A 15,731-nucleotide genomic window follows, 5' to 3' on the forward strand; every position below is an offset into this window, starting at 1 on the left:
TGACCACGCTGCACAGGATTACCATCCTTACCTTGTCCTCCTGATCTGCGTCCACCTGATCGACAGTTTCTAGCGTCATGTCCCTCCTTACCACATGGGAAACACTTTCTTGTTAGGGTTGGGCAGTTGACAGCTTTATGACCTCGGGTGTTGCACTTAAAGCAATGCAGAGCTGGTGGATTAATCTGCATGTTCTTGGCTTCGTCCCTCTCAGGCTGCACTGTTGGCTTTCTGCTCGCTGAGCTGAACAAGTGTTTACCATGAGCCTCCAAGTACTGGTCAGCGATCTTCGCAATCTTTGCTAGAGTCTCAGGTGCCCTTTCTCGCAAGTGAATTGCCAAATCCTTAGGGCAAGAGTCAATAAATTGTTCTTTCACGATCAAGTCCTTAAGACCATCAAAGGATTGCGCAGTATCCGAAAGCTCTAGCCACCGTAACAGGTATCTGTCCAGTCGCACAATAAACTGCTCTGGACTTTCGTCAACTTCTGGTTTGGATGCTCTAGATTGGCGACGATAGCCGTCTTCGGTAAGGTCATATCTCTTCATTAACGCAATCTTTACCCTGTCATAATCCTTAGCTGCGTCCTCCGATAGACGTGAATACACTTCTAGTGCCCGTCCAGACAACAGAGCACTGAGCTTCGATGCCCATCCATCTTTTTTCCACTTAGCTGTCTCGGCAAATCTCTCGAACCTCTGCAAATACGCGTCCAAATCGTCTTTACCATCAACAAACGAGGGGAGTTTAGGTGCCTTAGCCCGATCCTCTCTCACTTCAGGACGCCCGTCAGCATTCTCCACAGCCAAACGTGCAATCTCCAACTCGTGTTCTCTTTTTGCCGCTTCAATAGCCTCTTTCTGTTTCAACAGCTCGGCTTCCATCTCCAATTTTCTTAGTTCGCGTTCTTGTCGCCTAGTTTCTCTCTCTTCGTCTTCCCTTCTGCGCCTTTCCTCCTTCTCTTCCTCTTCCTTTCTTTTTATCCTCCTCAAGCATTCGACGTCTCTCTTCTCTTTCTTCTTGTTCCTTTTTTCGTTCTTCTTCAAACTGTCTGCGTTTTTCTTCTTTTTCTTCCTGTTCCCTCACAAACTCGAGAAGCTTTTCTCCTTGCAATCCAAATTCTTTCCCCATCTGCAAAAGCTTTTCCATTTCCATAGCAGTATTCCACAGCAAAAACACAATATACTCTCTTGTACAGTTCTCCTTACTTTAGCTGTAACTCCTTCTTGAATTGTCCTTTCCTGGTTTCTGTAGTCGGCAAACAAATGAATTCCTCTCCCGGACAGGCCCCCAATGTTACGAGTTCGAACGTTTTGAGGAAAGGTAGCTTGCAAACTAAACTGAACGCAGGGTTGTCGGAACAACAACAAGAAGATTTATTCCAAAATGAACGTAGTTTCCACGAAGTAAAACTCTGAACAACACGTATTCGACAAACTTACACGGCCTCCGCCAACTTGAATAAACACAGCTTCTGTCACACTTGACTAAACACGGCCAACGCCAACTCTCTTTGCTTGTGAAAAACTAGTTAGAAAAACACTCCGTTTGGACTCGTCTACTTATATACTCTGACAATAAACTTCTAGAACTTTCTAAATTAGTAATGAATCTAATTATAGAAAGATTACAAAACACACCGATTTAGAAACGCTTACGCACGAACCTAAAAATAAACAAATTACGAACTCTCGCGAAGCTTCTAGACAGTAACGCTAGTCACGCAATGCTATTTTTCGTAACACAAGCAATCTAAGTATTTTGAATTACGCTCTCGTTGACGGCAGCGTGGTAGATCTTAGTCTCCCGATTAGCTTCACTTTCCAACCCGTTATTAGAAGCGTTCATCGACGAGGGAAATTTTAATGTTTGAATACAGGTCCGAAAACGAGGTTTGACTGATAAAGAGAAAAACCGGCTCAAGCACACCCATGGTACTATGTATTTTCTTTGTCGTCCACTTCAATACAAAGCCATTTGATTGGAGTAACATGTTCGGCTGCCGCCTTTGTCAGTTTGCGCTAAACTATCCAATGCTGAATTAGTTTACAGCCTACGAGTGTTTACGGTTACCCGCTTTGCTAGTCCATGTTACAACAGCGTGTTCCAAAAAATTCTCTTAAAATTTTGGCATTTACAGTTTTTCTTTTACTCCGCCTTTTGAAAAATTGTCTTTAACTTCGACCGTTTTCAGTTTGAAGACATCTTATGTCTAACTTTATTTCTAACTCTGTTGCAACAGATGCGTCATCCGCGAGTGGCCCACAATGTGAAATCATCTGCAAGTTGAGTGGCAGTGCAAAGGACGAGGAGACAGTCGACCCTGACTCCAAAGTCCCTTTCAACTGTTCCATTCGAAACGGAGGAGCAACAACACAAAACACGACATGGAAGCAACTGTACCGCACAGTAACTGCGCCCGCGGATGGCCAACCGTGCATGGTATTGAAAACAGGAAATTCAGAAAGACAAATATACTTAGCTAGTAAGTGATATCTTTTATGGTTGCCGCCATTAACTGAGCTCACCAATCAATTAGGATAAATAAGCCTTTCTGTCTCTCTTATCTTTTAGGAGCATTGTCAGTTGCAAAGCCAGAATCCCTTAAAATAATCTATGAAAACATAGGGGAAAATTTGTCATGTGAATTCGAAGGAAGGCCTCGACCATTTATAACTTGGTACATAAATGGCAAATCAATCATGAGTGAGTTCGAGGAATTGAGTCACACAGAGCTCGAGACGTCACAAGATGACGGTATTTTTAAAGTTACTAGTACTCTGTATATACCGGGCCGTGAAAAATTCCATATGCTCAATTTCACCTGCTCAGGAACAAACAACTTAAGCAGCGGATGGTCAAGTAGCGCCAGGCAAACCATCTCTGTCAGGTTCAAGTGTAAGTGCTTTTCCTATCAATACATTTTGATCATACTTACGTTTAACATATATATTAATAATTATACTTGTTGCATAATTACATGTTTTCCAGTAATATACATGTTTTAATTATACATTTTTAAATTCTGTAATTATATTACAAGGTAAAATGTAAATTTCTCTAAATTTTGACTGCAATTTCTTTTGTCATTTGTTTATCTGGATAAATTGTCGAAATAATAATTTTTTTTCAGTGAATATATTTTTTTTCTCAGGGAAGAAACTCATGGGATAATCATGTATCACTCATTAAGTTTCGGGAGTGGAAGCGAAAGAGTTGAGCCCCGCATGGCCCGCAGGGTTTTGGCCCAGAGGTAAAAACCCGAGGAGGAAACCTAGAAGCCCCCTCGTAAAAAGGCAAATATGTACATTATCATGTAAACTGGTAGATATTGTATAGGGGAAAGCAATTTCGATTTGCTCAATGGAGCACGCAAGGTGGTATCGGTTTACGGAGTTGGCGAGGTGTTCTGGGTAACTTGAGTCACGAGGCAGAAAGGTTCAGCATGGCGATTAAAAGTGAGTAATTTTCGAATATTTACAGCGATTCCTTTTAGTTTGAAAATCAAAGATTGCATTATCTGATAGAAAATCATATTGCCTGGGTCACAAATCGTTTTTTCAGGCACAAGTCATAGACAGGGGCAACGATTCTTCAGACACAAATTTAAATCAAAAACAGGGGTAACAGATTCGGCCACAAACTGCTAGACGCAAGTTACCTCAGAGAGCAAAAGCATAGTCTCAGTATCAACATTTTCAAATAATCTTGGATCATTCTTACAACAGCTATTCACAGATAACATCGACAATTACAAGATAGAACGAATTTTGGAGTAGGTAGATTTTTTAACCAAACACATCGAGAATATCAAAACAACAGGTTTGGAATCTATCACCATTGAAGTAAGAACTCGAAAGACCTCACCAAGATTTATTCTTGCCGGTCTATACAGACCACCAAAGTTGACTAAAGACACATGGACATCTCAACTGTTAAACCGTTCATGTTCTCCAGAAAAAGTTGCATGGCCGAGTCACTTCAACTCCTTGAGGACACAAACATCATGGCGATCATTCAAGGCAGATTTCAGATAGCAAATATACTTAATACACACTTTCTCAGCATTGGCATATCATCAATGGAGGACTACAAGGATCATACCAGTATCTCAAGGATAAAAGAGAATTCACATCTGCCGAAGAATTTTAAATTTGAGCCTGTGAGCAAAGCACAAATGTAAGAATTATCAAAATACATTAATATTCAAAAAAGCTACTGGATGTGATCAAGTTCTTGCAAGTGCCTTGAAAGAGGGTTACTCTAGTCTCAGCCTTCCAGTTAGTTCTTTGATCAACAAAGACCTAGTACGGGGAAACATGGCGAAGTGTTACCATCCTTCAAATGTAAAGATCCAATGGATAAAGCAAACTATCGACCTGTCACAATTTTTGAAAAAGTGCATGAGAAAAGTGTGTGTCCCCAGTTGACAAAACACTTTGAGGTTATTTTCTCAGGGTCTCTGACTACATATCGGAAGCAACATAGTTGTTTCTCTACTTTGCTAAGATTAAATGAGTATTTAAAAAGTGAAGTGGACCATGACAATATCATTGGAACGGTGTTAATAGATCTCAGCAAAGCCTTTGATCGTCTTTCTGATAATATTTTACTTGAAAAGCTCTCGATTTACGACATTGGCTAGAAAAGCTTGAACTGTTAGCAAGTTATTTAAAGAACAGAACGCAATGTGTGAAACTTAGAAACATTGGCTCAAGTCCCGGCAATTTGATGTCGGGCGTACCTCAGGGGTTCGTGTAGGTCACTAACCTATTTAATATCTTTGTGAACAACCTGTTCTACAATGTAAAGAAAGCAAAATTATTAGCCTATGCCGTTGACAAGCAACTTTATTCTAGTCACAGAGATGCACGAACTCTACAAATCGGCTATGGAACTCATTTCCCTTAATTCTATAGTCTGATGAAGTCACTTGGGACTAAATTGTAAACCTTGTGATTTGCGAGGCCAATGTAGGAGACGTTTTTGCACTTCAAAAAGTCGTTTATTGTTTCTTCGAGTTTGCGTTGACGAAGTAAAAAATCTTGTCCTGCGTTCTTCTGGCCTGCCCTTACTTTGAATTTGCCAGAACATTTATATAATTTCAATCTCCACTGGGAATCACACTTAAAAAAAGGAAAAGTTGCTCATTAGCGACTTCTATTCTTCTTTGATGCTGCAGGTCCTTTTGAATGGGTTTGTTTCTTCTTATAGTTCAAATCACTCCCCCATGGTGTGGAGATCTTTAGATCGAAGCAATGTTTACGTTTTATTCTCTAGTTCTTGCTTGATCGCTATTAGACATAGTTTATGAATTGGTCTTCCGTAAGTTCCAAATGCATTCTTTATCTTTGCCTTTCTAACTAGCCCGTCTGTTCCCACGTACACAGTCCTGCACTAACGCCATCTTCCATTTTCGTCTTGGCATTGCTTCCAGTTCAAGCACCAAGTCTCCAGGTTGAAGATTTGTTCTCGGCCTGTACCATTTATTTCGGAGAAGGAGTGTTGGAGCAAAGTACTTTAACCATGATTCCCAAAAACCCTGAACTCTTTGTTGGGTTGCTCGCGCTAAATGCCTTGGGTTAACTCTCTCTTCCGGGTTTGGTACGGGGATTGCAGCGTAAGGTCCGATGATTAAATCGTTTGGAGTTATAGGTGGATTCTCCCAAATGGCATCTGAACTGGGGTACAAAGGACGGCTGTTAATCGTATAGGTCACTTCAGCAAGGCATGTTCGCCATTGTTCTTCTGTTAGACTTTGTTGTCTGAAACTCGCGTCCATTGCTTGGCAGACTGAGTTTATTAAGCTTTCAACAACACCATTCATGTGGCTTGCTGTGGGGATATTCCATTCCCATCGAAATTGGCAGTTGAACTCTTCAGCTACTGTATTCTGGATTCTCGTAATATTCTCTTGTTTGCAAATTTCTCTTAAGTAATTCTGAGCTCCGACAAAGTTGGTTCCATGATCCGACCAACACACAGCGGGATGACCTCTTGTGCATGCAAATCTACGGAAAGCCATGAGAAAAGTGTCTGTTGTTCGGTCAGTAACCAGCTCTAAGTGAATAGCCCTTGAGGTCATACATGCAAAAATGATAATCTGTGCTTCCTTCAGTGTCTTGCGACTTAGTTGGATCTGTATTGGTCCAAACATGTCTATCGCTGTGCAGGCGAAAGCTGGTTTCTCAATTTCTGTGCGTGTATTTGGGAGCTGGCCCATCAACTACTGCTGAAGAGGTCTTTGTCGTAACTTGCGACAAACGATGCAATTTCTTGTGAGGTGTTTTGCAATGCTCCGCACGCCAATGATCCAAAACGTTTTCCTTGACTCGTAAGTGAGGCTCTTGTGGCCGCAGTGGCCTCTTTTCTCGTGCAGATGTTTGAGAAGGAGGAGTACAATTCTGTGGTTGTGCGGCAAGATGATCGCGTTCCGCATTTCGGCTGCCAATGTGCGAATTTTCTCTAATCGTCCATGGGCACGCGGGATCCCTTGGTCGTCTTTTCGCGCTGTCAATGACTTTCCAACATCCTATCTGTTCAAGTTTTCTTGAGCCCATTTGTACAGGAAAGTCTCTGATCTTCGAAGTTCTTCTAACGATATTGCTCCTGTTTAATTACTAATTTGGCGTAAAATGTGGACAAATCTTAGAACGTAAGCGAGGACTTTTCTAACTTTTATGAATGAAGAGCATGTTGTTAACAAACTTTCCAGAGTGAGGTTCCTTGGCTTGAAATCAAGCGCAGCTGCAACACAACAGCTCTTTGGGTGTTTTTCTTCTTTTCTGAGACCAGTCTTTGGTTTCATGCCTTTCATTTCTTTCAAGATGTCGTGATCATTTCCACACTCAAGGTTTTGATGTTCATTTGATGGAATTTCTTCGTATTCTGTAAATAGGAACGCGGGTCCTTTCGTCCAGTTTTCCAAATTTCCCAATCAATAGCTCTCGCTAATGCGTCTGCTGGATTGAGATTTGAGGGAATGTATCTAAACTTGTCGACATCCACAGTTTCTTGGATCTCCGCCACTCTTGCTGACACAAATGGTTTGAATTTTCGTTGTGAATTTCTAATCCAAGACAGAACTGTACGGGAATCAATCCAGAAAAATTTCTTGCATGCTTCAATATTAGCAACCTTTAAGGCTTCAATGATGGTACTGAAAATTCTAACGAGCAAAAGACAGCCCATTAATTCCAGGCGCGGTATAGATTTCTTCTTTAATGGTGCCACCAACGCTTTTACCAGGATCGGGACACAGGCGTAGCTGTTATCTTTGAGTTTCCAGCGTAAGAAGATGACCGAACCGTATGCTTCCTCCCCTGCATCGCAAAAGCCATGAATTTCAGGCATCCCGTCTGCGTCGTCTGGCTTAAGTTTTCGGTTGGTTTCGTACTTGAGGAGGTCATTGAGTACTTGAACGTTCTTCATCCATTTCCATTGAAGATCATCCGGCAGTAGTTCGTCCCAACTACAACCCATACTCCACAGCTCTTGTAAAGCAATTCTCGTTTGGATGGAAACTGGGGACACAAATCCCATTGAGTCCCAGAGTTGTGCTACGTAAGCCAGACAGTTTCTCTTGGTTAAGCCTTTGTTCACGGTCTCAATGTCCTGTTTCGCGAATGAAATCGTATCTTCAGATTTATCCCATTTGTGCCCAAGGAAGCTGCTGAACTTTTCTTTGGTTTGGTCAACATATTTATGATTAGAATTCCATGCCTTGATTTCAAATTTTTCTTTTGCAAGAATCTTGTCAATCTCTTTCGTAATGTGTTTAGCGTCTTCTCCGCAATGTTTTGATCCTCCTATGTCGTCCACATAAGAGTTTTCTCTTATTTCTTTTGCCGCTTCTGGAAATTCATTTTCTGCTAACTTTGCGAGGGTGTTGACACAACTGATGGCTATGTCTGGTGCGGGCTTGTCTCCAAAATTCAGGCGTTGCCACTGGTAAACCGTCGGCTGACCTTGCGCCTCCTTTCTCCATACAAATCTGTGGTACACCTGGTCATCAGGGTGGATGAGCACTTGGTTAAACATTTTTCGAATGTCAACGGTGTATGCGACGCTCTCCCATCTCCAGGCCAAGAGAATTGTTGTGGGGTCGTTATGTAGTTAGGACCTTTCTCTAAATAGTCGTTTAAGGATAGGTTTTCATGCCCCTTGGCAGATGCATCGAAGACGAGACGTATTTGAGTGGGCCTTTCAGGTGTGAAAACTGCCTGTAAAGGCAAATACCACTCGGGCTCTACGTGACTAATTTTCTCTGGATGAACTTTGGTCACGAATCCTTGTCCTATCAACCTTTCGATTTCTGTTTCTATATTTTTGTAGCATTTTTTGCGGATGAATGTTTTTTCTGTTGAATACATTCTCTTAAGTGCTATGTCGAAATTGCTCCTTTTGGGTGGTCCAGTTAACTTCCAGGGCATTCGCACTTGAAGTCGACCGTCAACCATCTGTGTTGAACTTGTGACGGACTTGATGAACTTCTTTTCTTCAAGAGTTTCGTCACTGCAGGTGCAAAGTGCTGTAGGTTTCACCCCCATCCAATCTTGTGTGAAGAGTGTCTTTACGTCGTCTAGGACGCTTATGCTTCCAACATAGACTGACGTCACACGTGATGGATTCACGGAATTTTCACCAAGTTGACCAATCACGTACCATCCAAATAGGATTCGTTTAGCTACTGGATCTCCACTTTCGCCATTCTTTGAATCTAAATCGATGAAAGCATCTGAGAAGTCGGTCCCAATCAGGAGATCAATAGCTCCCCCAGAAAGGTGAAGATGGTCACTTAAAGGCTTTAAATGAGGGAAGCATTCCACTCCTTTTCGTGATAATGTTTTGGCAGAGCTGCACGGTTTCTTGACAGAATACACTTGTAGAAGTTTCTTAACAGCTGTGTTCTCGAGAGACCGCAATACAACATTTAAAATTTCCGATCCCTCTGATCTTTGTTGACCACCAGCAAGATTCATTGTTAGATGTGTTTGCGTTCCTTTCAAGTTAAGTTTCTTTGCAATGCTTTTTGAGAGTAGGCTTGTATTGGAACCGCTGTCCAACATGGCGAGAACTCCATGTTGGTTTCCATTGCTGTCTTCTATCTTGACCTTTTTCACTGGGCAAATGGCGCATCCCCCACGCACATCTGTTACGAATTGTGCCGAGGTATTCTGTGATTCTTCTGTATCGTTTCTTTCTGGTTCTTGACTCTGGGAGGGGTCGATAACCTGAAGTTGCCTGTTCATCGTGACTCGGTTGCCAGATGCGAGAGATCTATTCGGGTTTCTACCGACATTCCGGTGTCCACTCAATGGTCTTGGGGACTCACTATGTAAAAAACGATGATGTCGTCTGGTGCATTGGTCACATGTAGTTCCATCGGGCTTGCGACAACGGTTATGTCTACGCACAACTTCCCACCGTTGGTCAACTGTTAAAGTCCCTTGGAATATTGGGCAGGCTGTGAGCAGGTGTCTTGTTTGACAGCCCAGGGGGCACAATTCTTCAATGACATCGCTCTCCATTACGATGCTGGCGGCGCGTTGTTCCGTCCTCTCGAATATTCGCCTTTCTCTACCCGCTCTTGAACGAAGGGTAGCTTCTCTATGCAGCCATGCGATTAAATGGTTTGCATTTTCTTCGCGATGCTCACGAAACATTTCTCGTCCGAATTCTGCGTTATCTTTAGGGTCCAGTTTGGAAAGTAATTGTGACATTACAAACGGAGCTTCACCAGACTTATCTACATTACATCCACTATCATTCATGTCGTTTACAAATTTTGTTATTTTGGCAGCATAGCGCGAAAGTGACTCTGAATCACTTCTTACGGGCTTATAGTCCGTAATGTCCTTCAAAAGGTCATCCATTAGCTTTCTTTTGTTTCCGAATTCGAGATCAAGGATTCCCCAGACTTGTTCTATTGTTTTACAAGATTTAACCTGATCTGACCACCAATTCTTTGGCAAGGCTTTCCGAAACCTTTGTAATTGTTCGTCATTGTCTATATTATATTTTTTCATCCAGTGAGTAAATTCGTGTTTCCTCGTATTGTATGTTCGCCTTTGGCCATCCCATGAGGGCACCGAAATTTTCTCTAAACCATGACTTTTATCATTTGTTTTGCACTCCAATACTTGGACCATTTCTTTTAATGCACTGTTCATTTGACCAATTGCCAATGCTTGGTTTTCCAAGATCTTCTCTTTTTTGGAATACTGCTTTTGATATGTTGCGAAACTGGCCGTACATTTCACATAGATTTCTTTAACTTCGATACCAACTTTTTCATGCGCTTTCGCAACTGTTCCATCTTTGGAAATTCCGTTCTTGATGATTTTGTCAGAAATTACTTCTAATAGCTTCTTTACAATTCTAAATTTCATTTCAATATCCCTGTAAACTTTCTCCAAGGTTTCTAATTCTGGTCCTATGCCGTATACAACTTGAAATTCTTCAAAGAGTTCACACAATGATTTGATTGCAACGTCATGCCTGGCGAGCAATGTGTTAATATCGGCTTTAGGAGGCATATTTAAATCATAATAGCTTCAACTTCCTTGGCGTTCTTCTTTATTTTATAACCTTCTCACGTTTTGAAACGTATTTCCTGCAAAATGTACTTCTTCATAAAAACAGCATTCGAATAAGCCAAAACAAGTAACGATAAACTTCGGGAACTAAATCATTCGACTTCAGTAACTGATTGCCACACCCTAATACTTGTTAAACTTTCCTCCACAGTTCATTAATCTTGACTCGAAAGATCTTGAAATCTCTTACACACTCCTTAAGTCACTTAGTAATTATTGTACCTTTTAAAATATTTAAAGGCGTTTCTTGCAGCCATTGCCGTTTGTTTGGAATTCCGGTTTCTCCGCCTCCGTGGCGTAGGTGTCTTCCTGTATCCTTGAAGACGTGAAAACGGGTCGAGTAATCTTCCAGGCCTGGTGTGACGAATACTGAGGAAGATTTTTGACTGATTTGCAAGGCCAATGTAGGAGACGTTTTTGCACTTCAAAAAGTCGTTTATTGTTTCTTCGAGTTTGCGTTGAAGAAGTCAAAAATCTTGTCCTGCGTTCTTCTGGCCTGCCCTTACTTTGAATTTGCCAGAACATTTATATAATTTCAATCTCCACTGGGAATCACACTTAAAAAAAAGGAAAAGTTGCTCATTAGCGACTTCTATTCTTCTTTGATGCTGCAGGTCCTTTTGAATGGGTTTGTTTGTTCTGATAGTGCAAATCATTTTGTGTGAACAAATTGTTAATGTTTTGTTTTTGTTTTTTGTTTCCTGTTATTTGAATACAATTTCCTGTTATTTGAAACAATTATACTAGGAGTACTTGTTTATGCAATTTATTTAATTATATTATCCTGTGTGTTTGTAAATTAAGTAGTCATATTTAGTTGTATAAGTATTTTAGTTAAAGCCTTCTCCACTATTCATGCAAATTTTTCAAATTATGTTTGCTGACCATATGCCATTTAAGCCTCCGACTTTGGCTGTTCTCATGTATTCCTCAGAGTCTGATGTGTAACAATAAACAATAAACAATAATGACAACATACTCTAAATTCAGAACTAGCTATCGTGTCAAGCTGGATTAGTGACAACAGTCTCATTCTCAACGCCAAGAAAGGCGAGTCCCTATTATTTAGACGACCCAAAGCCCAACGCAACCAAAAGAATGAGGAAGATATTAGTTTCTCGGTAAATGGGACAGTTATAAAGCCAAACATCAGTTGCACTGCTTGGTGTTCACACAGATGAAAATCTGAACTGAAAATATCATTTTAGTATTATGTAAGAAACCAAGCAAACAAATAGCAATCATAAGCAGGTTTAAAAAGCTGTTGAACAAAACAAAACTTTTGTTGTACAAAGGCTATCTTCTACCTCATTTTACCTATTGTTCTACTGCATGGATGCATTGTGACAAAACAGTAGCTGGCAAACTCGAAAAGCTAAACGAGCGTGCTATGCGATGTATTTTTAACGACATTTATTACCTTTGACGAATTACTAGTAAAGGCAAATATGCCAAGCCTGCAAAATAGAAGGATTCCGGACTTGTGCATACTCATATACTAAGCTATTTATGCAACTACACCAACACCTATTAGTCTCACCCAACTAGTAGACTAATCCAAATGCTGTATTTTGATGGCTATGCTACTAGAGGACTATAAGTCCTCGAGTAGCGAAAAGCGTGACGCTTTCTTTCGTTTTATTCCCAAAAAATATATATTTTCAACTTGCATTTGTTAACTTTATTATTTCCTTTTCTGTCCGACTAGTTGGGTGATACTAAAACAATTAGACCCTTTGCCCTCAAGGACCAAGGGTCAATAGCCTATTTAGCTTCGCCTCATGGGCTCACATGGTTCATATGGGTAGAAAACTATTACTAGTTGGCTCTGTTTTGCATTATCCCTTTCATTTTTTTCTGAATTATACATCATTACTCATTACAAATGTTGTTCGATATTCGTTTATCCGTATTCGTTAATATTCTTTAACGGAAACCGTATTTTCTTTTTTATTTCCAATGTTCGAACGGTAAATACTCTTTATTCATTTCCATTTATTCATTATTACGCTTCTACCCCCGGTAAAGTTGCGTCAACAATTAACAACTGCTTGATCTCCTGTGCTGTTGGCATAAAAAATCAGATATAGGTGATTTTATTACCTTATCGCGTACGAAATCAGATATAGGTGATTTTATTACCTTGTCGTTCTTCGGCCACGCAGCTAACATGACGTAGTCTTTGTTTAAAATGATATGCACTATGAATGCCTTTGATTACGTTGCGTTGTTGACATCAGACATGACAGCGAACTTGGTCAAAGGCGTATCACTGGTTCAAAAAAACCAAAACAACAACAACAAAAACAAACCAGAAAGAATGGATGGAGACTCTATTCTTTGAAGTGAAGCATAACAAAATTGTTGCGACCACCTCAATTGTGACCTCTGCGTAAGAGTTGAAAGGGAGAGGTAACCGTTGTTGCAATAACGTAAAAAATCATTCCCAAAGATCTTTCGCATAACATCCAAGGAGTTTCGATGTTATCCTGTAACTTCACTGTCTATACGAAGCTTTAACCCGAAAGTGGTCCAAACAAGATGGTACTACCGATTTCAAAACACAATACGTTACTCGATCCAGTCTTTTCGAGATCAGTGGGGTGCATGGACATGACGTCACAGTAATCATTCAGTGGTTTCCCAAAAACAAAAAAACGGCGGCCATTTTGATGTTTTAAACTAATTCTGTGTGAATTAACTTCGACATGAATGAAGATATTTTCATTGCATGGCCTCTGACCGAGTGAGTGAACAAGCTTGATTTTGCAAAATAGCACGCACCATATTTTCCTTAGTGGCTAAGATATCCGAAATATGATAGGCTCGTGGCTTGGCTACAAGCAGAAGGAGAACTTAAAAATCAAAGTCTTTGGCAGAATTTGAACCTACGACCTTCTTAATATCGGTTGGGGCTCCAATCATTGAGTCACAAGAACTTAGAGGCAGCTAGGCCGTTTATCAATGTGTACGTTGTTCCGCCACTAGCAGGACAAATTGCCGAAATCTCTCACTGCAAAAATGATTTAATCTTCTTAATTAAGCTTAACGTTTGTTTAAAGAATGATTAGCAGCTATTTAAAATACTTAATTCTCAGTCATGCTTTCTATTTCGTTTAGTCATACTGCATACATTTTGTTTCGCATAATTATTCGATTCAGCAAGTTACCAGTCATTTGCCACAATCATGTCTTTTTTTAAATGTTGTATATCCTACGGTAAAACTGATCGTTACAGATTTTATGAACATGAGAGAGCACGACTTGGTATTGAAATATCAAAAGTGGCGGATTTCTCTTTCTAAAACCCCTTTTCACCAGATGGGTCACTCGGGAGTACACTGGACTTTCGAGAGGGATTCCGGCCGGACCAACACTCAGGGTCTTAATAACAGAGGAGAACGCGTTTCCTTTGTTGTTCCATCGGAAAATGGTTAGACTTTCAAGTCCTCTCGGATAGAGCGACTTTCGTATGACCTTGAAAAATGAAAATAGACTTTCAAGTCCTCTCGGATAGAGTGACTTTTGTATGACCTTGAAAAATAAACAAATAGACTTTCAAGTCCTCTCGGATAAGGACGATGAATCATAGGCTCCGTCGTATAACACTTGTTCGTAAATAATTCTGTGGGACGTTAAAGAACCCACACACTGCTCGAGAAGGGAAGGGCCGTAGTCCCTGGTTTTGTGGTCCGGCCTTTGAGGTCTGACCTTTAAAATTACGGCAGGTCCGTAGTCCATACCAGCTGTATAGCTCCCAAGATATACTAACAAGCTTCAACAAATAAACAAAACAAACAATTATTCCGGACGTTATTCTCACACAGGTAAAGATGTCGTAAAAGCTATCGGACCCCCTCAGATTGACGTGAATGCCTTCAATAACATCACCTTACGTTGCTTGGTTTCTCGGGTTGCTGCTTCTTGGTGCCTAGGAGAGTTCACTTGGCATTTCAACAAGAACCCAGAGCCATTAAAAACAGATGGAAAGTATGTGATAGTGAAATTTGAAAAGATTAAGAGCATATGCAAGAAAGCCTTCAGCCTTGAAATTCTGAACGTGACTGAAGATGATGAAGGGGAGTATAGCTGTCACCAGAGATGCAGAACTTTTATAGGATGGCATAACCAATCAGGTTCTATTAAGATGAAGGTATATTCTCCTCCTGCAACACCGGGTAAGAAATTATAAAAAATTAACATTTTTATTAACATTGCTAACGTCATTGCATACGTCATTGCATATCGCTTGCGTCGCCTAAGCAATACGCTACGTATTGCTTATTACGCAGCAAGCAATGCCAGGAGCTTACAAGTCCAATACTAGGTCTATGTAACGGCATCCGCCCCATAACCTTTAATTAGCTGATCTTTCACGATCATTTATAACTTGGTACATAGATGGCAAATCAATCATGTGTGAGTTCGAGGAATTGAGTCACACAGATCTCGAGGCGTTACAAGATGATGGTATTTTTAAAGTTCCTAGTACTCTGTATATACCGGGCCTTGAAAAATTCCATAGACTCAGTTTCACCTGCTCAGGAACAAACAACTTAAGCAGCGGATGGTCAAGTAGCGCCAGTGACACCATCTCTGTCAGGTTCAAGTGTAAGTCCTTTTCCTATCAATATATTTTGATCATACTTACGTTTAACATATATATCAATAATTATACTTGTTGCATAATTACATGTTTTCCAGTAATATACATGTTTTAATTATACATTTTTAAATTCTGTAATTATATTACATGGTAAAATGTGAATTTCTCTAAATTTTGATTGCAATTTCTTTTGTCATTTGTTTATCTGGATAAACTGCCGAAATACTGTTGAACAATAATTTGTTTTTTCAGGGAATAATATTTTTTTTTCTCAGGGAATAAGCTTATTAAGTTTCAGGAGTGGAAGCGGAATAAGTGCCCCCGCACGGCCCCCAGGGTTTTGGCCCAGAGGTAAAAACCCGAGGAGGAAACCTAGAAGCCCCCTCGTAAAAAGGCAAATATGTACATTATCATGTAAATTGGTAAATATTGTATAGGGCAAAGCAATTTTTATTTGCTCAACGGAACGCGCAAGGTGGTATTGGCATTGTTTACGGAGTGCGCGAGGTGTTCTGGGTAACTTGAGT

At 40.4% G+C, this 15,731-nt stretch overlaps 1 protein-coding gene across 1 annotated transcript in view; it reads left to right on the plus strand.

Annotated features, from left to right (window-relative positions):
* Positions 1 to 14,934, plus strand: part of LOC138054371 (uncharacterized) — a 20,544-nt gene extending 5,610 nt beyond the window's left edge. Inside the window, exons 2-4 of the mRNA XM_068900822.1 lie at positions 2,243 to 2,485; positions 2,575 to 2,990; positions 14,353 to 14,934. Of these exons, the coding sequence (XP_068756923.1) occupies positions 2,243 to 2,485; positions 2,575 to 2,990; positions 14,353 to 14,790 (1,097 nt within the window). The 3' untranslated portion in view covers positions 14,791 to 14,934. The remainder of the gene's footprint in view (positions 1 to 2,242; positions 2,486 to 2,574; positions 2,991 to 14,352) is intronic.
* Positions 14,935 to 15,731: the final 797 nt, after the last annotated feature.

This window comes from Montipora capricornis, chromosome 1, assembly GCF_036669925.1.
Source record: "Montipora capricornis isolate CH-2021 chromosome 1, ASM3666992v2, whole genome shotgun sequence".
NCBI classification, from domain to species: domain Eukaryota; kingdom Metazoa; phylum Cnidaria; class Anthozoa; order Scleractinia; family Acroporidae; genus Montipora; species Montipora capricornis.